Below are 22,609 nucleotides of genomic sequence, written 5' to 3'. Positions count from 1 at the left end.
TCTATCCGAGTAAGTGTTTGCGTTCACACAGAAGGCACTTTAGCAATTCTTTTGCAATCCCAAATCTGGGATCAAAGCTCTGTGTGAAAGGGGTTCGGATAGGCAATACATCACAATAGGGAACTTCGGTTTCATGCTGACTTTAAGCACCATGATAGGCTATAAAACAAACAATACATTGCAAACCATGAACAACACATGATGTTAGGACAATATTTATTTATCTTTAGTTTAAAGAATATATCAGGTGTATTTGTTGATCTCAAGATCTCATTCTTTTTGAATATTTTGAAGACGAAAAAACTGTGTTAAATCTTCCCCCCACGAGCCACGTTCATAAAGCAGCAAAAAACGTTTTTCATCCCTCTATTGAGCGTTTATCCGTTACATTCACACACAGTGTTATTTACGAGAGTGACAACCGCATGCAATAACTGAACTCATTCACGTAAATGTTCACGACTCCAGATGTGTAAATGGTAGGCTAACGTTACTGGACAACTAAGTTAAGTTAGTTGACACCACTTTGCGCTGCACGCGCGCGTCTCGTGTGTGTTGCATGTTTTCAAGTGTTGTTTCGGTAACTCACAGAGACGGAGATGAGATGTGTGCCATCTAAAGGTATTCTTTCCCATCTAAGGAATATTTCCAGTCGTCGTATTACGTCGTCCACAGGAGTAACGTAAGCTCCCGAGTCCCGCCATGTGTTCTGCGCATGTCACGCTCCGTTTCCACTCAGTGACGCTGCTGCTGTCAGTTGATCTGATCGATTGAACTCGTTTTTAGGTAAAATCAGAGAATGTCCGTAGACGGGCTCTGGTAAAATGTTGCAGTGTTATGGACATCGGATTTGCTATCTTTAATTAAAGAAATAAGCCCCGCGAAGACTTAGAACAGCTAAGGGGCGTTGTCAGGCACGACGCGGAGCGACTTCAAGGGGCTTATTACTTTTATAAAACGGTTACTCCATAAAAATACTCATTAATATTTATTTTATTCATAAAATAAACTCCAGCAACAAAAATACGTTATTAACACATTTATTCATCCGCCAAGCAATGTAGTTCCAAAGAGGTTGCTAAGCAACAAAGAAGCACAAACGGCAGTTGCGCAGTAATACTATTGTAATGCGGTCACAGGTGTGTTTGTTGAGTAATTTACAGCGGCTCAACCAATCAGAATCAAGGACTGGAACTATCCATTTTTATAAATGTAGCCTACTTTAGTCACACATTTTAAATGGTTACAGAAGAAATTCATGGCTAGCGCGAGAACAAAGAAGTTCTTATTGTGCGGCAATCAGTTCCCACTGGGAGGGTATAAAAGCATGTACCATCCTAAAAAATGTTTCTGTCGAATATCCCTTTGGAAATATGTACTATTATAAAAATGGGCCACAAATGTCAGTTTCATTTTAGGTCATATATTGTAAACAAATGCTGTAGGCCTAATGAATAGTTATGCTCCTTTGACTTTTGTATTATGATGTGGTTTTGTTGAACTGTTTTCGTGCTGCTTTGACTTCATTTTGCTTCACGCTATTTGGCTGTTCAAACTGTCAAAGGAAGTTCTCTTCCTTTCTGAACTGAAAATCCCACATCAAATCACATCAGACTAGACAAAACACATGCTTAGAGCCAAAAGTGGTCTTTACTTGACAAGCTAATGGTTTCCAGGGTGAACAATTCAGTTTTTATTTCACTTTTTTTTTTTGTGAATTTCTACGTGAATTTGAACCATGGACCAAGAATGTAAAGTAATGTTCTGGGCTTATTTCAACTTACTGGTTATGGACAGCATCTGTGAAATGCTGTCAATTAGAAAAAAATCTGACATGTCCCCAGTGTGACTAGTAACCTAGCATAAATAAATTGGAGTTTTGTGGCATTTAGTCCATATCTATTATTTTTGAGGTTATCAGAAATAAAAACTGGGCTCACCAAGCAATTTAATGGAATATTTAAGAAATAAACACTGGCTTCAGCCCATCTCAGGATTATCTTGAGTAAAATATGGTCATGATTCAATTATTAAAATTGATTATGACTGTGTAATCTCTATTTTGGATTATTAAAATACATGGATTTCAAACCAGATCCTTTGATTTAGATTACCTGAACTCTATTTGCAGATGCATAACATAATTTAGTAATCTGCGTTTGAAAATGATACTGTGCACTTAATAAAACCAGGGTACAAATAAATAGTAATGTTCACTCATGAAGTGCAACAAAGTAAAAAAAAGCAAGAGTACAGGCAAACTGATGGAGCAACATTCAATAAATAAAGAAATATTGAATAAATAATGAATGGACAATGCAAGTCTGAGCTTGGAGTGCGTTCTGACCTGCTGACCAAACCTGGAGCTGTCCATTAAAAGCAAAGAAGACAAATAAACAGATTTCTGTGACTCACATAACATTATCCTGCTGTTTATTAGTTGTGTTTGGACACGTCAGAGACACATATGTGGGGGACGTCTTTTCACACTGATGATTCACAAACATAAATTGAGATATCATATCTCACATTAAATTTTTCCTGCTGTGGTCAATCTAATGATGGCAGATCTCAGAAATCTTCCCAGTTGTAACATTTGGTCTCCTAATTAATAAAATGCACACGTGAGTCATAATAGGTACACAACTTTCTTTAAGGCACTAGCCATATGATTTTACAGCTCTACGCTGTAAAAAAAATGTTGGTTTAACTTAAAAAAGCAAGTTACCTTGTTGCCTTAAAATTTTGAGTTTGTTGTAATTAAAAATTTGAGTTAATACAATGAAGAATGGTTTAATAAACAGAAACTCAAAATAGTATGTTATCTTCACACATTTGTTAATCGAAGTTGATTTGAAAAAAGATAAAAAGTTGTGATAACAAATCATGAAAATATTTTTTTTTACAGTGTATAAACAAACAATATTTTACTGAAGAATTTATGTAGGCTAAGTGCTTTAAAACAAACTTAAAAGCTTGATATTTTTTGCCTTTAAATCCATCAATTTATGGATTTATGGATTATATCCATCCAATCTTTGGGGGTTTAGTGTGCGATACATTTTTGTTTCTGTGATCAGTGTATACAAACTTGATTGACTGCTGAAAATAAGTCGACTATTAAAAAGAAAAGTATTAGTATAAACCTATAACGCAAATACATAAATGTGTACTATGTGTACAAAAATGTTTAAAGTGTTACTGCATTTAGTTATTATTTTGGACTAAATGTAAAAATGTGGAAAAACACTGAATTTATAAAATTTATACTTGGTTTTAATAAACAGAACATTACATAGTTAGTGTAAAAATACAAAATAGAATTGAATTAGGTCTTTTTTTATACATAATATTTATTTAACCAGGAAAATTAAGTGTTTACAGGGACATAAATTTACATTTGATAGCCTAGGCCTATATAAAAAAAAAATGTGAGGACTTTGCCTCCTCATTTTAACACCACTACATGTAGGAATAAGAATAGATAATGCAAGCCTGAGCTGGAAGCATGCAGTGACCCTCTGACCAAACTTGAAGCGTCCAGTTCAAAGTAAATATATTTCTGTGATGCACATGACATTCTTCCGCTGTTTACATGATCTGTCAGAATGGATCTGTTGTGTTTGGACATGTGAAAACCACATATGTGATATTTCCTTTTCACTGTGATCTTTTTGCAAACATAGATTGCGATAGCATCGCTGACATTTAATGATATTGAGATAATATCGCTCACATTTTAATCTCGTTTGCTGAGATTCTTTCAAAAGCTTGCGGCCAGAACTTTTGATATTCGCTCTGTTTGCGAGAGATTCCCAGCTGGCACTGGTTTAAATACAGCAAAACCAAAGATCTGGTCAATCTAACGATGACAGATTGCCTCATAAATTCTCCCAATTGTAACATTTTTGTCTTCCAATTAAAAAAATCCCCAGCCGGATCTTGACAAGTACACGACTTGTTGGAATTCCTGTCTGGCATGACGGGTTCTGCTCCGTGTTGTGGAGTAATGAGGGATTGTTTCACCGGGATGCGCTCCAGAAATAAGGGACTGGTGTTTTGCAGCCAGTGTGTTTGGATAAACTCTGAAACAATTATGACCCGTTTCTTGGCCTCTGTGCATGTGGCAGGTTTGGCCTGATTGGAATGATTTAAAAATCATAAGAAAAATGGATTATGTCATAGTAGAAAAAGAAAAGAATGGAAACTCTGAGTCTTTTACTGAAACTCAGGTGGACAGAATTCCAGTTTTAACAAGGTCATAGTGAATATCTATCTATCTATCTATCTATCTATCTATCTATCTATCTATCTATCTATCTATCTATCTATCTATCTATCTATCTATCCATCCATCCATCCATCCATCCATCCATCCATCCATCCATCCATCCATCCATCCATCCATCCATCCATCCATCCATCCATCCATCCATCCATCCATCCATCCATCCATCTATCTATCTATCTATCTATCTATCTATCTATATATATAAATGACCATAAATTAATGTATTGTTCATTTATATTTCTTTACCCAATCCTTTGCATGAAACATTTGCATCTCTACATTATATACAGATTTCAGCATTTGAAGATTTAAGGTTGAATATATTTTTAGCCACTCTGTTTACAACAAATATTTTTCATATATTTTCAAAAATATTTTGGTCGTAATGTGTTGCATATGGGTATGCATTTTGTAAGCATATTTTATTTTAATCTAAAATGGTCAGTCAAGATACAAAATACATCTTGAATTTATCTGTGAATATAACTTTGATATCTTTGTGATTTCAGCTACATATGTTAAGTCAGTGTAGAAAATGCAATAATTTAGCAATAATGAGTTTATGAACAAAAATGTAAATATAGCACACATTGAGCTGCAGCTCTCATGCAAGCGATGTACATTCGAACCCAGCTTGCAAAATTTCCCAATGGGCCAAAAAGGAAAAAAAAAATATCACAGCTGACACAAAGAAAGTGAATTTTCCCAGTATTAGGTGGGGTCTCATCTGCCACCCCAGTGTCTGTGTGGCCTCGACTTTCATTATTCCACATCTGATGTCCAGGAAAGTGTGCCACATGCTACCTCGGGCACACCACCAGGGCCCTCCATCCGTCAACACGACACTGAAGCCTGTTGGCACACTCACAGTCACACGGAGGGCCAACGCTAACAACTGTGTTGGATTACGATGACACATTTGTCTCGGAGGAGAGAGCCGCTGTGGGCCGCAGTCATCACTATGAACCAATTAGCAGATTATGGCTTCTGCTCTGTGCGAGTGGGTGGCCGACTGTTGCAAACTCTCATTCTCTTCAGCTTTGGTGTTCAAAAAAGAGCTTTGGTCAGCGTTGTATTTCAACTCGGTTCAATGACCATCAAGGGACTTTTCAAAGAATTTCAACCTTTTTATGAATCCGAGCTAATAGATAGCGGCAGCAAAGAACAATGCTTACCTATAGGTCCCAAAAGCCCACCCAATGCTTAAGACACAAGTCATTATTTACAATTCAAAACACATGTGAAATATAATACGAACGCCTGGACAGCACAGGACTTGGTTGACCATGAGCTGAAAAGCTAGTATTTCATAATTATTACAGGTTGTGCCTCTCCTAGACTGTCCAAAAAAAAAAAAAAAAAAAATGGAGAAAATGATTTATTACGGGCTGCAACATCAGACGCTATAGGTCATTTAATGGTCCATAAAAATCAACCGCTCAGAAATATTTTCACCAGCCCTAGATCACTATGACCAATTGTTTTTCAGGACAACATTTGATCCGTTTAAAATAAAAAATCTAAAAAAAATAGCACTTTTTTAATTTATTTTTATGTGTTGCACTCACAAGGTGTTTTAAGCAATGAATGTGGAAAGTCCCTGTTACTTCAACACTTCCAATGAAAGCAATCAAATCGTTCAGCTGATGTAAGCAGCAAAGCGCAATGTTTGTAGAGCTGCCACATGCAACTCTATTCGATTTCTTTTTATCATATTCATCACAATTTCACACACTCCCAAAAATTCCCATGTCCTTTGAATTTTAGCGATGACCCTTGACATGTGGATTCTAATGCAAAGAAGGTGTTACCGAACATTTTGGGGAGGAAAGACTGTGTGTGTGTGTGTGTGTGTGTGTGTGTGTGTGTGTGTGTGGGGTGGGGTGGGGGGTCTAAAATATATGACTGAACAAAATACTCCCATTTAATCTTTATTTATGTGAAATGAGCCTTCATACATATAATAGCATGATTTATGCCACGAGGTTTACTTTATAAAGCCTGTGATTTACAGCTCTGATGAAGTGTGAGTAATTAACAAACCAAACACTGCACATGCATTTTTAGCTTTAGTTAGCATTTTGCTATCGAAGCACATTGTCATATTAAAAGTCGGAGATGAACAACATGAAGTCTTATAAGTCGAGCACTATATGAGCCGCTCCAGCTTTGCTCGTGGTTTGTCATGTTAATGGCCTTAGACGTTTTATATTCTTTCGTCTACTCGTAACCTGTCTGCCAGAAACACAGGACCCAGTCTTCACGTTTTATTGACATGTTAGACTTATGGCCGTTAAGCTAATCGTGAAACGGCCATTGAGAAGAAAGGGAAAATGTATGTAAGCTGCTTATTTTCAACATAAAGAGCCTTAAGTGTGTTAGCTAATAAATGTCATCACAAATAACGTCATAGATATAAAAAAAACGTGTAAAACCACTGAGACTTAATAATCACATGTTTGGAACGAGTAATTAATGGCAGAATTAATAGACAGAATGACAAAAATAATTTAAAAATGTTTACATTTTAAAGAGGTAAATGTCAGATTGCTTAGTTACATTTTCTAATACTGTATACCTTCTCATGAGCCATTTACGAAGCTGTCAGTGTTCTGTGATTTATTTCCGTAATTCAACTTAAAAGGTGAAACTAATATATTATATAGACTCATTGCATGCATGCAAGTGAGATATTTCTAGCCTTTATTTGTTATCATTTTGATGATTATGGCTTACAGCTTATGAAAACCCCAAATTCAAAATTTGAATATTGTGAAAAGGTACGCCATAATCATCAAATTATAACAAATAAAGGCTTGACATATCTCACTTTGCATGTAATGAGTCTATATAATGTATTAGTTTCACTTTTTAAGTTGAATTACTGAAATAAATGAACTTTTGCAAAAAAAAATCGAGTTTGACCTGTATAAAGCAATCGTGTCTCTTCAGAAAATGAACTAAACCTAAACCACTAAACCGCTCGATTCATATGGATTAGTGATCTTTTTATGAACTTTTTGACGTTCTCTCGGGCAGCTATATTTCAGCCATGCAAGTTCAGCTCCTGTCTTTTGAATGTGGAAATATCAAATTCTCCAAAGCTGTTCACCAAGCTTACGATTCAATTTCATATTTAAAATCACCAATGAAATCTGACAACAACTGTATCTGATAGCTATTTGTTTCTAAACACAAATCATGTATTTTTCAGGCTATATATACTTTTTTCCCCCCCCAAGGCTGTATACAGTAAGTCTTTGCTGGTTAATATCAATTTTATAAATTCAACTGTGTCTTCTCAAGTTTCTCACCTCGGGCTGTATTTGAGAAAACAGATATTCACATCCGAAGCTGTTCGGTTCAGAACTGAAAATATGAGAGCAGCCAAATGCTTGTAATACAAAATACATTCTTTAATCTGTTTAAATCACTGTAAATACACAATGAGACATAACATCACTGTTACAACAGGAACAAAGTTAAGGACTAACCCAGGAAATCAGACATTAAACAAATACACAACATGAGCTCTGTGAAGAAACGTGTTTTGAAAATAATTTAATAGAAATAGTTCTGCGTGGGGATTTTCATATCTGCGGTGTAAAACAGAGCTTGAGGAAATCATCTCACACCATGCTATGACAAACAGTAAGTTGAAAGTAAAAAGTGTTTAATGTCTCTTTACGCTACTTTATTTCCCCATCTGTTCCTTTTTTACCAATATATACATGATATACAACTGCTTCTTAAATACATTTCGACAATTTAGCATTTTATTTACAATATAAGAGCTTATTAGATTTGAATTATTATTTCTAGCTAAAATGTGGCGTGGAATTTTACAAACCAAAAGTACGGACTATGATTCACGATGCCATAATCATAAAAAGCATCAGCACATTCACTGTACAAGCACTCAAACTGTAAACAACTTCCCTTGATAATCAGAACCGATTTAGTATTTCTGACGGAACAAAAATGCTATCTATTGAGTGAATCTGAACTAATGATCATATTTTTCAGGCTAATGCATCACTAGTGTGTGGCTACCTTGAGAACATACTATTGTTCTTCTGTTTGGGTGTTATGTACACATTTCAGATCATTTTTTTTATACAAGAAAACTCAAAGTGCACTTTCAGAAGGGCGGATGAAATAAAAAATGAAACTTGCGCTCCACACAGTCGAGAAATCGAGAAATCAAAGTCTGCAATAATGCAACCAAATATACCTAGGTAATATTTGAGTGGTTATGCTGTGGAAAAATATGTGCATGAAATATTTAGTGACTAACATTTTTTTTAACCAAATCAGAGCATTGAAAATGATACTAAAATGACAGCACAGGCATACCGAAATACGCCAGCGCTTGCGTCAAACGCATCAGTGATAAATATGGCTTGTGGATCAATAAACCTCCAGCAAATAATCTTGAAAAGAAGCACGGAGTACGGCTACGGCTGAGCGTCCACCATATCCCACCCTGTTCTGACACACATTCATCTGCATCTCTCCCTTTATCACAGCTGAGTAAGTCCTGGAGAAAGGAGCCCTCGCCCACTCCTCCCCCCAGAGGGACGCGTGGGCCCCAAGGTGCGGCTTGTTTTCCAGGGGCCTCCCGTCTCAGATCCTCTGGCACACGTGCAGCCTGGACCTGGAGAAGGAGGTGGCGTCTTTCCATACCTTGCAGGCAAGTCCTTTAGCGCAGTCGCAGCGCTGGAAGATCTCCAGGCTGTGGGAGCCTTTCTTGCGCTGCTTGGTGCAAACCTCGCCCTGCCGCAGCACAGGCTTGCAGATTTTGGTCCAGAAGTGGCGAGCGCAGCAGTAGCCGTCCGAGCAGTCGGACGAGCGCAGGCAAGAGTCGCCCTCGTGGCCTGCAGGAGAAGGGAGACGTCAGTGCCTGCTATAAGGTCATGCGCTGCGCTCGAAATAAAGAATACTTCCCTTCTATATAGTATGCAAAAACAGAGTAGTATGTCCGATTACAAAGTACTTGGACAAACAGTAGCCCAAATTACAACCATGGCTAGTTACTTGGTAAACCATATTTCCTGGTTAAATGTTCTCTATATTCAATAAACCGTTGCTCTGGGAAGAAGAGAATAATTTTTTTAATGTTATATTTTTTAAATGGCTGTTTATGGCTTTGCAGGAAAATATATATAAATATATATTTTGCATTTTAGAAATAATTTCATAATTTTCTCATTTACATGAAATTTTATTTATATTTTTTATTTTTTTAAGAGCCCCAATATATTATTGATTCACCCTCACGGTGTTCTTATGCTCTCTTTTTCTTTCTTTTTTACCCATGGAACACAAAATGAGAATTTTTGAAGAATTATAAATACAGTATATTATAATAGAATTATAATTATGCTTGAAAATGACTATTTTTTTGTTATTTTGTTATTATTTTGGGGTGAACTATTCCTTTAATACAGGGTTTCCCAAACTTCAGGGGTTTGCTAATAATTAATTAAATCATTAAAATGTAATATTAAATAAACGTAAAAATCAAAATAAAACTACCTAAAAAAGATTTTTAAAAATGTACCTGCATGACCATTAACTGATATCAGAGAACCGTGAATGTGTAATTCAATTATTGAAATATTAACAAAAATAAAGTAAATATTTTACAGTAGGTCAAAGGGGTTTAGCTGACAAAAAAAAGTATCTCACATTTATATCAAACAAGAAAATGGGGGCAAAAAAATTTCTAACAAGCAATAATTTTCCTCCCAGAGCAACTGTGGAATATAATATTAGCCAAGAAATGTTCACTTTCAAAGTAACTAGCCTGGCGAAGGTTATTTGAACTTTGCTAAGTATAAATGCTACAGTTTATGATATTAGAGAGTGTACATGAAATGAAAGTTCACTGTCCTCCATTCATATATTACATTTATTTTTTAACCTCGCAATGTTTAATTAAAATGTCCACGTAAACCCTGCCCTTTTCTTACAATCTCACAAGCTTGCATTCAGGTCTGTCTCCATCCAATCAGCAACCACTATTTTTTTTCTTTTCAATAAACCGTTTCACTCGGATGTATGTCACAATACAGAAGAAAAGATCTGTCGCTATTTCCGTTACATCACGACTAAGTATTATCCCTCCCTCGGTCAACAGAGTAGCACAGGTATGACGTCACTCTGTAGGCCAATCGGCAGTTAGCATCACACTGGTTCCCTCGACAACCAGTGTTCCTATCGACAAAAACCCAATAGGATTTTCCCATAGGATTTTGGATTATCGCTAAAAACAAGCTCTGTGATCAACAAAAGTCTATGATACTTACATTTTTGTCCATCAAGATAATTATCACACACAACTTTTATGATTTTTGAAGCTGAAATGCAGTCGCCAGAAGCAAAAAGCTAAAGGTTGGCTATAAACGCGAACTACACCACGGTCCCGCGACTTCAACGTCACCATCACTAAGCTTCCCACAACTCATTCAGTTTTTATCTAAAAACATTTTCCCAGAGCGTTTGAGTTAGAATAGTTTATAAGAGCACAATTATAAGCATAACAAGGTGTAAAAGTGGACGTGACATATGGGAGCGTGATGACGTTTAATCTCCTCGACATGCCTCTGTAGTCCCATTTAACCGCTTGCTAGCAACCGCCTTTTTCAAAACACGTAACAGCTTCAAAAAATCCAGAGTGGGGTAATACTGATGTATCTTGTGTCATAGAATAAAACGTGAAAGTGTTTTGATGTGTTCACACACTTATTTCAGCCTTTTAACAAAAATCCCATAAAATAAAAAACATTGACTTCGGGACGATGGAACCGGAAGTGCTAAATGCTAAATGCTAACTCGCTCCCGCGTTTTGGCCTACAAAGTGATGTTATACCGGCACCCCTCAATGTCACACCCAGTCCAAGGCGAATCCTACGCACACTCGACCTTTCTGTCGCTCATGCAAATATTCTCCACAAAGTTCAAGTGAAATCAGAAAAAAAAGTGCAACCAAATACGTCACTGCAACTGATATAGATCTGCTTACAAACTAATGCAAAGCAATTTTCCAGTGGTTGTTCACTTGCCCAAAATTGGAAACAGAGCCGGTTAAAGTTGGCATGAAATGAAAGTTGCCATCGTCTTTTGTTTAGTCCATATTGAGTCCATAAATTATTCTCAATGGCAGTCGGTACAACATTTAGTGTGCCTCAAATGGCTCAGACTAAATCTGGTGTGGTTTCATTTGTGTTTGAGAGCGTGACTGAGCCGCCATGTTACCGAGGCGAGAACACAGAGGTGAGGAAACACAGCGTCGTGATCCTTCCCACACAGGCCTCCCGCTGCGGAGAAACCTTCAAGATATACGAGCTGCGTGTAGTTGTGGGCCGTCGTCCCCCTCAACACATGCATGTAACCGCATCCAGTGAATCAACTCATTGCAGACATTGTTCATAAGTGAGTATGAATATGAAACACTCTCAGTCTCAGATGGCCACAGACCGCCCACAGTCTGATACGAACAGCACACAACACCAGACAGAAAAGCACATGCTTGAAATCATATGTAACTTCCTGAACTCAGGATACACAGTGAGTGTTTTTCAGGGGAAAATGGATCAAGTTTGGATCTCCATTTGTGACATTGTCAGTTCCTCACCTTTGAGAGAGATCTTGGCCTGAGCTTTGCCATTCTTCCTCCAGCCTTTGTCTTTGATAGGAAGCGTGTTGTGCTCCTCCATAGGTGATTTGTGCACGCTCTCTGAGATGGGAATGCAGATATCTAAGGAATGACAGAAGAAATCCATTGTAAATTCCTTCAAGTTAGTATAAAGACACTGGGAAAATCAACAGAAGGACGTACAGTTGCTGCAGCGGTTTCCAGGGCAGCACATGTTGTCTCTATGGCAACGCTTCTTTCTCCTGCGGCAGGTGAGGCAGCGGGACGGGGCGTGCTGGGGACTGTGGCAGTAAGTTCCCACCATGCACTCTTTATCACTGCTGCATGGATACCCCTGAGGATGAGAACGACAGATCAGGGCCAGTCCTTCTCCAACAAACTGGTTTCAACACTCATTAGTTTCGGTATTTAACACAAACGTATAAAGTATAACAGAGTGAGTCTTTATACATTAGGAATTAAGGGTGATGATTGTGTGTATAGTATGTCAAATTGATGTCTCTCAATAACAGGTCATGAATAGTGCTTGACATCAACACCCGCCAACCCGTGTAATACAGTCTTTCCTACTAATAGCCACTTTGTCAGGTTGAATTTTATACATATATACATTTTTCAATTGTAGTCTTTCAAACAGGCATCTGCAATAGTGCAATGTAGTGTTGTCAAAAATATAGATTTTTCGATACTGAAATATCTGAAATGCGTCCAATACAAAATTTCCACAGAATAGATATATGATACCAGCTACGCTTTCTCACTCTCTCATCTCTCCGACAGCGAGTTACACACAAACCCGCCTCCCCTCACTCGTTCGTTTAATTTGCTCCGGATGAATATTGGTGGCGTTACAGGGCTTGAATTTCGGCGTGGAATTGCACGTATTGCGCATAATTTTACTCATTCCCGCAGATTTTGTGCTCACATCCAAAGTGCGGCACATAAAGCCGCCTCTCAGTAGTAAATTGAGCCTTTGCAGGGAGCTTGATTGACAGGTGATCTGACCAATCATACTTCACCATCCGCCATTTTGTCCGACAAAGCAGTCAGGAGAGTTGGTAGATTAACATTGGAGAATTTCCGCGGTTAAAACAACATTCCTTCTTATGTTTATTCATGTTTATTTGATGCTATAAATGAACTAGAAGGAAGAGATGATCGGTTCATGAGCAGCTTTAACTGATGCTCTACAGCGATCTGTCACGACACATTAAAGAGCCACAAAACAGCATTTATTGTTTAAATGTCTTTTAAAAAATGATCAAATTTGAAAGGTGAGACTTTAATATGTTTAATATATCAAAAGTAACCGAAAAGTAACCTGGTCAGTCCTGTCTGTCAGCGTGTTGTCAGTGTCCTCTCTGCTCCGCGATGTGTTTTTCACTGCGTAAGAACATGGTGTGTCGTGAGAGTCAATTGAGATCTTTTTCGCTACTTATTGCACTTAAACAGTCAAATACACACAAAATAATGTCAAAATGCCAGTCTTGGTTAGTATTTACATATACACAGTCAGTTATATGTTTTAAGTGAACGTAAACAGTTGAGAGAGAAAACGCATGTGTAACAGTGTAATGGATCCGTGCGTCAGGTCTTAAAGTGACAGCAGCCTAATAATCCTGCTGCCAAATTATGAGATAATATTGTGGCCAGTGAAAATGCTGAGTGGTTAATATCTTTGGAAAATCACTATAGCCACAGTGGCTGGTGAGCAAAAAAAAGTTAATGTAAAGCCCTGGTCACAAACATTAAAATGAACAAGAAATAAATTGTAAATTAAGAGGATAATGATGCCGTCAAATAGTCAGGAACAGAAAATATTAAAATGTATTAGATTTGATTATTCCAACTCTGGATCCCCAGCATCAACCATCCCTCGTCCCTGTCACCAGCTATATTTTGTTTTTATGTGACAGCTGGAAATTATGGAAATCATGAAACTACATGCAAAACAACACTGACAAACACTGTAACAAAATTACAGTAATCTCAATACTGGAGTCCTCAAAGTTCATTTCCACTACAATCCATAATTGATTTGCAATATGACACCAGTTTTGTTTGTATGCATTTTATACTATACATTTATACATGGTTTGTATCTGAGTTTCAACAAATCTGTGGACATTATACATTTTGGATTCATCTGAAAAACAGAGACATTAGGATAATCAAAATATTATATAGAGGATATCATAAACCAAACAACCAGAATGCAGCACATAAACCAAGATTTTTATGTGGTTAAACTGAAAAGTTGTAATGCAATTTTCATTGATAAATTGTCTAATATGTGTTTTATATTAGCATACCTTTGAGCTATAATCAAGTTAGGCCAGGCTAAACCGGTTTGAATTGGTCTAGGTGCCCCGAACCCCTCCAAAGTCAGCAAACCAGACCCGGCTCATTATTATTAGGCTAAATGACCTTAATAAACGGATGAGACCGAGACCTTGACAATACATTATACAAATCACAAACTCATGAAAAGAAACCAGCCAGTGAAGAAAGGCTTTACATCACCCGTAACAATCTTCAGTTTAGCGTCAAATGCAAAACATGTGGTCTGAGAGAGAGAGAGAGAGAGAGAGAGAGAGAGAAAGAGAGAGAGAGAGAGAGAGAGGGGGGGTATATGGATATCTCAATATCTAATAACAAAAGAAATTATTCTGTTTTGTAGATCGACAGACCTCAGGGCAACCTTCCTTTCTTATGCAAGTAACAGAATCGGTAACATTGAAAACACATGATGAACCCCAGCCAAACCACCAACGATACATTCACGAGAGGAATGAGGAACGAATGAAGCCCATTAAATGTTTAAATACTAAAAAGTTACTGACCTCAAAATTCAGTATTCATTCGCTGCATCATTAGAAAGTTATTGAGTGCATTGCATTAGTAAACACCCCCTTATTCAGTTCAGTTGCATTATGTGCTTGGATGTAAAACATTCTCAGATTTCCGGCTAAATCATGTCAACTTGAATATAAGAAGTGGATGAGATCTTTCTATAGCATCGCATAAACCACCAGAGCCAATGCAGACACATAGACGTGTCTGCACATAATCTGGCAACGTCATCACATCAGGATTTTAATGACCCGGCCAGCGCTTGGATACGACTCGTTGATCCTCATCCCTCATTGATTCCACAGTCTGGTTTTTTTCCTCCCATACGTTCATGTGTGAGATAAGTGTGGAGATGATAAGCTCAGAGACAGACAGCGATGAGGGATGCCCACTGGCCCCTGTGTCACCGCTCGCATGCTAGCAAAAAAAAAAGGCAGACTTTGAAGACTAAACGTTGCCATGCCTTTGAAAATCATCTCCATATCTGTATTCTCCCTCATGCCTTCAAAAAAGCATTTAAGGATTTATATCAGGTAATACCCAAACTATGTCACGTCTTATCTAGCTAGTAGCAACCGATAAGCATGCAGTACTTTAGCAGGCAGATTTATAAACTGGCTGAAAAATATTGCAGTCTACTTTTTATTTTAAAAACAGTATTTATTTCAGTGCTTTCAAATCGATTAGCTACACGATATACAGTATATAATCAGATAGATAGATGGAAATACTGTAATATTAGTGGTTTACACTTAAAAAATAAATAAGAAAATAAAATAGCATAACTTAATTTTTTTTTATAATAAACGTGATAAACTTAATAAACATATATATATATGATTTACATAATATGTATAATGATATACATATATACTATTAAATTATTTAAATTAAATTAATTTATATTTTATGTCATATATATGCATACATTTCATTCTAATTATATAAATAATTTTACATTTTATTTTCTTACATATATATAAATAAAATGCAAAATACATTTTATTTTATATAAATATACAATATAAATGAAAAATAATTTGTCATTCGAATGAGATATGCATGAATGTATGTATAATGTATATATATATATATATATATATATATATATATATATATATATATATAGATAGATAGATAGATAGATAGATAGATAGATAGATAGAGAGAGAGAGAGAGAGAGAGAGAGAGAGAGAGAGAGAGAGAGAGAGAGAGAGAGAGAGAGAGAGAGAGAGAGAGAGAGAGAGAGAGAGAGAGAGAGAGAGAGAGAGAGAGAGAGAGAGAGACAGTATATATATAAAAATAGAAAAATATAAGAAAATAAGAACAAATTTAAATGCAAGATCTATTTCATTTGAATTTTTCTGCAACAAATACACGAAAGTTTACAAAAGAATCATCTTCATCTATACTATAGGAATGCAAGACTTCCCTTGAACCCGCATCTAAGTTCATATACACAACAGACTATGAGATCGTGAATAGGGTTTCCACACATAAAACCCATGTATCACACACATGTTCCTCTAGGGCCCCGGGGCCCAGCTTAACTTGACCTTGCAAAAGCAAAGCTGACATCTGACACCATGAATGGTGTTAGTGAATTGAGAGGGTTTTCAAGAGTAAAATAAACTGTCAACTGAACAAACAAACCTTATCCACCCTCAAAGGGCATGGCCCTATGTGTATCAGATTGCACAGGAAAGCAAGTTGAAGGCTAATCTCACCAGCACTCAAAACATATCTGTAGCAAACCCTTAAAGGCATTATTGACAAATATGGAGGCTGTGGGAATACGAGTCCCTACTTAATTATGTGATGGGTCACAATAAAATATACATGTTGTGTAATTTAATTTTTCTCTACTTCCCAGCAAAGACTAGTGCAAGTACAACACAATTATCAAAACTATATATGTTATCATTGTTGTGCTGCCACATAATTCAATGACAATACAATTTCACCTCAAAAACCAGCTACATTTTTGAGAAAACTCACTTAAACCATCCTAAGCTGGTTTGCTGATCTTTAAGTCCGTCTCCCAGCCTGGCCAAGCTGGTCTTTAGCTGGTCTAGCTTGCCTTACAACCTGGGTCAGCTTTAGTTTTAGTAATACATTTCTGTTTTTTGTAATTTTTCAATTAGCATGGCTAACTGGATGCTAACCGTTACCATCAATGGAATTCTGGGAATGCTACAGAAATGCGACATCATGCCTTGGCAAATGAAATCGTGGTTCAGAAACTCATAGTCATTATACCTTCCAGGCTGTCTAGTTCCTCAAAGAAAGTAAAATCCAGATGATTAGCCTGGTTAGCGCTAAAAAGCCGCCACACCTTTGCCTGTTTTATTTCACTCTCTCAGCTCGTTAGCATCACTAAACAGTCACTTAACCTCAGAGGGAGCAGGAGAGGGCGACCCACCTCGCCTCTTTACAAGCCAGACCCAAACAATCCCCCCGCCCCGCTCCTACTCGTTAACGGAACCTCAGCGTCAAATTAAATAAGAGGAAAAGCTAAAAGTCCCAAAGCTGCGGCACTGATGTGAAACAGCTCTCGTGTTCATGCTGAAAACTAGCCTCTTCCCATCTAGTCGAGAGGTTAATGTGGTGAACAAGTTCTGCCAATCCCAATATCCCTCCTTTTGGGTTGCCCACAACTGGAAACCACCATTAACCCCCCCCTTAAACATTTACTCTCAACCGTCTAAAGTGAGCGACTTCGGTTTGTTGGTGATTTGTGGACAACATCAAGCCAACATCTGACATGAGTTTCATTAGACACATTTTAATTAAGTTGTTGCTACTAATAAAACTCTTCCACCATGGCTACAGGCCAGCTTTACTTATAGCACAAAACGGCGAAACCGATTTCGTCTCGTCTCCGTTAGGACGGATGTATGAAACTGGGTGGCCGTTTCTCTTGCCTGCCTAATTTGCAGCACTTGGGAGTACGCCAGTGTGGGAGATTTATTGGGAGCTTGTGTTATAATCTTCACCATATCCTTGAGCGTTAGAGAGTTAGAGGACTTGAGAGGAAACATTTCAGCAGCTGTGTAATGACATATAAAAATGTAAAGCATTCTTTAGACAGCTCGCCCAGTTGGGAGAGAAAAATGTAAGTGACTACTAGGACATCATGGCTAATTAAATTCAGGCACACTTCTGAGCGCCATCATTAAATCTTTTAGAGATATCCAGTCACTATATTAGTCACCTGCAGAACTTATATGGCTAATTCCCTATTTGTCTTCATGTGATTTGCATTGTAGTTCTTACCTTAAAAGGTAGGGTAGGCAATTTTTGGAGCGGCTAACGATAGCAGGTTAGCTTTTGAAAGCATAAGATCCCACCCTCATAAAGCCTCCAACGTCACGAGAGACGGCATTAAACTACCTCATGTCTCAAAGCAGATAACATTACAATAATAATGGACAAACTACTTAAAGAGGTCTGACCTGTACCACCTGACTGCTGCAGATTAATTTCGGCGTTGATAGTGTTGCCATTGAAACGCATACATTTGAGTCACAAACCACTCTGAGTATAACGTCACAGGTTTCTATCTTTTCCAAACTACAGCAGGTATGGTGTAAACGCAGCATAAGCTGGTTGTTTTGGTTCAGGAGGAAGTGTAAAAGGCGGCTGGTGTTTCGGTTGCGGTGCTCGGTGACTGACGTCTGTCTAACTCTGCCTTGACATCTGGAAAAATTCTATCATAATGAACTAACTCTTCCCAGACTGTTAATTCACATGTATCAAACAGCTGACAAAATGTTTTTAATTTGTCAGTGCCTTTTCCAAATAAAATTCAATAAAATGTTTGGGTGCGGCAAAGTCCAAAGTTAATGAAACTTTGACAACAGCTTGTTGTGCGGACGCACGCCTAGTTTTGTTAAATTTCGTCCAAAGGGGGAATTAAAAAGCAATAACTTTGATTGAGGAACTTGAAATTAGCATGCATCATCTTTAGGTTCATCGTATCACAACATGCATCATATGTTATCAAAGTAGCAATTACAAAAATCAACGAAAATGCAGACAAACAATGTCAATGGCTGATCATCATGAAATGTTGTAACTGCACAAACACAGGATGTCTATACGAGGCTATTTAGATGTCAAATGTTTTCAATTTCCAATTTAAGAGGGCATTACAACTAAAGAACATTCTTAAAGATACAATTGCAATCAAGAAAGTTGCAACTGCATCCATATGACGTGTTCTTTCAAATCTGGTATTAATTTTAATACACTGTCAATGTGAACTCTTATACATCAAATGATGTGTAGGCCTACTCTGTGGTGATATGGTGTGACAAGGTAGTTTCCTGTTCAACAGATGTAACCCTATGTTTACATAATTTACATAAAACTACAAGTTTCTTTGGCCCCGTTTACAGCTGGTATTAAGTTTGGCCGATTAGATCACAAGTGGCCGCTAAATGGGTGTAAACAGAGTCTAAAACGCTTGTCGACTTTCGACCACTTCCAGAGATATTAAAAAACGCATTCGACCAAATTGCTTTCGTAGTGTAAACGCACATGTGATCGAATGCATTCAAACAGCCAAAAAGACATAATGCGTTAACATTATGGGAAGCGCACTTGCCAGATGGGATTTAAACTTTGTCTGCTGGAGTCCCAAGTTCGGTTTGAAGACGAAAAATTTACCAAGCACAATGTTCTCTCACCATTCCTGATTTCTAACACACACTCACAGCGTTCGGCTGGTCTTGCGGCTGTCAGAGCAGAAATGAAAGCTGATGCTTGCGTTCATATGTAAATTGTGTGAGCTTATTTTGTCCATTAGATCGAAAGATCTGAAAAAAAACATACATTTACCCGCCCATAGAATCTCCCCACGAAGAAATCAGGACAGAAGTGGTTGAAAGTGGACAAAAAAGACGGATTAAAACAGCAAGTGTAAAAGGGAACGTGTCTCCCTCATCTACTTGTGATCCGATCGACCAAAACGCATCTCAATACCAGGTGTAAACAGGGCCTTTGTTCCATAAAAATTAAGCTAATCAACATACACTACTAGAAAATACACTACATGCTGAAAACAAACAGCTTAAAACCAGTCTAAATTGGTTTTGTTGCAGAAAATAAACAGCTTAAACCAGTCTAAATTGGTTTTGTATACACCCAATGAATGGTGAAGCTGGTTTAGTTGGTTTTAGGGGAGTTTTGTTAATTGGTCAGGCACCTTAAACCACCTTAGACTAGCAGAACAAGTTAGGCTGGCTTAAGCAGATTTTTCTTCAGCAGGGTATAACATTTTGTTAAAGTTATCATTCATTATTTTAATTAAATCTCCTACACAATTATTTTATATTTATAGAGTCGCCCCAGAGTATAAAACGTTCTAGATCTGTCTTGCAACATATGCAACCGGAAACTTCCAAATGAGACAACAGATCGCTCTGTTTGCAATCTACAGAGTTGTTAGCAATCTACATTTGGATAAGAAGCTAAATGTAGCATGACATTTAACTAATATTGGACTGTAGTGGTTTCCACATGTATGGCAGTGGTCTGATCATCCAGACCACCTGCGTTTATGCAGATGGTATATTAGAGAGCAATTGTTTAGATGAGGGTCTGGCAGGGAACTTGCATACTGGAGATCTTCCCACTCCAAAGAGGACACGAGAGGGAGAAAAATCCCATCACCTCCTCTTTTTCTTCCAATAAATTGTATCTGCTCTCAATTAAAACAACATCTGCATATTTACGGCTGATCTGAGAGACATAACCAAGACCAAAACCAAATAGCAAAGAGAATTTATTCACTTAAAACAAGTAAATATATCATGAGCTAGGTATGAATACAGGATTTACCATGATAGAAATGTAAAGCTTTCAAAAGGATACTGACCATTCAACTGACCTACAATAAACCCTTTCTGATAACTGTACTTGTATAATACGCAAGTAATACTGTAGGCTACGCTACGTTCCAGAAACAAATTCAATGAAATTTATGATTAAAAAAAATGGCAGCTGTGGTTGCAAGAAAACAAATAAGGTAGCAACATTTTAGGTTATTTCAAAATAGATCTATTACAGTAATTCACCTAAGGAATTTCACTGTTAACAAATTAACAGGATTTTACTGTTATAATCACAATCATTTTGTACAAAGTAACCTACCTTAATCACTTTCTAAAATAACACAAATGTTTGAGCCTTGACAAATTGATTCGTAGATGAGCTATAGCCTACATAGGCAATCACAAGCCATTCTCTTTGGCGCTTGATGGAAAGTAAGTCTAAACTTGGCGTGAGATCCTAATAATCTACAACGCAATTTATCAATTTGTCCAACCATTCCTTTAATGAACAAAAATGCTAAACAAAATATCATAAAAAAAAATAATTATACATGCAATGTACAAATATAAAACAAATTACCTCAGGTTTCATTAACCACAAAAGATAAGCGTTACACAGAAGTCGCTGTGGTGATTCCGATTTCTGTGACTCCGTGAATTGCCACATCACGTGTATTATAGGCTATAGATTGTTTTGTTTTTTATACCACAAGAAAAGGACAAAAACTTTTTTAAAACATATTTTATATGATTCGGACAATCGTGTGACTGCAGGAATTTGGGACAAAGGGTTTGACAAACTTTAGACAGCTAGGCTAACTGACAGAAATTCCTTTAAAAAGATCAGCGAACAATTTGCCCACAAGTGACACGTGCGATTTCCTTATGCATTTAGTAATTAATCATGCCTGAAGGGTTTTAGCTTTTTTCCCCTAATAAATGGATAGAGGTGTCGGGTTTACCTGAGCGGGCATGTTGCTTTTCTTCGGGATGTCGCTATATGAAGCGCTGGAGCGGTTAGTGGCGGCGACCTGGGGCTCCAGTGATTTGATGGAGTTCACCTGGGCTTTGCTCTCGGTCCCTTGAGTTTCTCCCATCCGCACTACCGCGATGATCAGTGTCAACATCCAACAGCTCCGACTCCGCGTAACGCTCAGCATCCTTTCAGTCTCTTCTTACTCTGAATGAGAATGTGTTGGTTTCTTGAAGATAATATGTTTCCTACAGCACTAAGTGCTTTGACCACCAAACTTTGGATTAAAAAAGCATAAACTCCATTCTACAGTGTCCATTCAATAATCTGTCAGTGGGAGAAAAAACGTTATAAGATAAAGGCTATATTATGAAAACACAAAGATTTGGAGAAGCATAAAGCATCGGGATGCTGTACCAAAAAAAAAATATCAAAGTGGCAGCAGAGAGGAGGATTCCTGCTCGTGTGAGTGTTTGTGAAGCAGCCCGCCGTTTCATGATGTGGTGGGATACCTTCTTTTTATAGGATGTGTTTCCTCCGCCCCCATTCTGTATTGACAAAAGATGACTGATCTGCGGTGCGCCCCTGTTCTCTCTCACACACACACACACACACACACACACACACACACACACACACACACACACACACACACACACACACACACACACACACACACACACACACACACACACACACACACACCTTAATTTAAGGCAGCAACCTTTTTATAATCAACTTAGTTATTTTAAGTAATTTCAACTTAATTACATTTAAATTAGTTGAATCTTGTATAACATAAAAGAGTCAAAGATTACTTAACTTAATTTGATTAGTTAAAGCAATGTAAAAACATATGTAGACTACTTACTGATCATATTTTTTTTACAATGTAGTAAAAATAGAATAGTAAAAAAAATAACTATCACTTTTTTAAAAATAGGTTTAATACAAAACAAAATGCAGCTTAGCAAACAATAATATTGATAAACTGC

General features: G+C 37.3%; 1 protein-coding gene across 1 annotated transcript; it reads right to left on the bottom strand.

Annotated features, from left to right (window-relative positions):
- Nucleotides 1-7,692: 7,692 nt before the first annotated feature.
- Nucleotides 7,693-22,109, bottom strand: dkk2 (dickkopf WNT signaling pathway inhibitor 2). The gene is made up of 4 exons (XM_079615643.1): nt 21,604-22,109; nt 12,135-12,285; nt 11,931-12,053; nt 7,693-9,168 (listed from the first exon to the last, which is right to left on the bottom strand). The coding sequence occupies exons 1-4, from the start codon at nt 21,799-21,801 to the stop codon at nt 8,918-8,920; spliced, it is 723 nt and encodes a 240-aa protein (XP_079471769.1). The 5' UTR covers nt 21,802-22,109; the 3' UTR covers nt 7,693-8,917.
- Nucleotides 22,110-22,609: the final 500 nt, after the last annotated feature.

The sequence above is a fragment of the Phoxinus phoxinus genome, assembly GCF_949152265.1.
Source record: "Phoxinus phoxinus genome assembly, chromosome: 6".
Lineage (NCBI taxonomy): Eukaryota > Metazoa > Chordata > Actinopteri > Cypriniformes > Leuciscidae > Phoxinus > Phoxinus phoxinus.
Note: the sequence above shows the minus strand (reverse complement) of the source record. Positions and strands in the feature narration are given on the sequence as shown.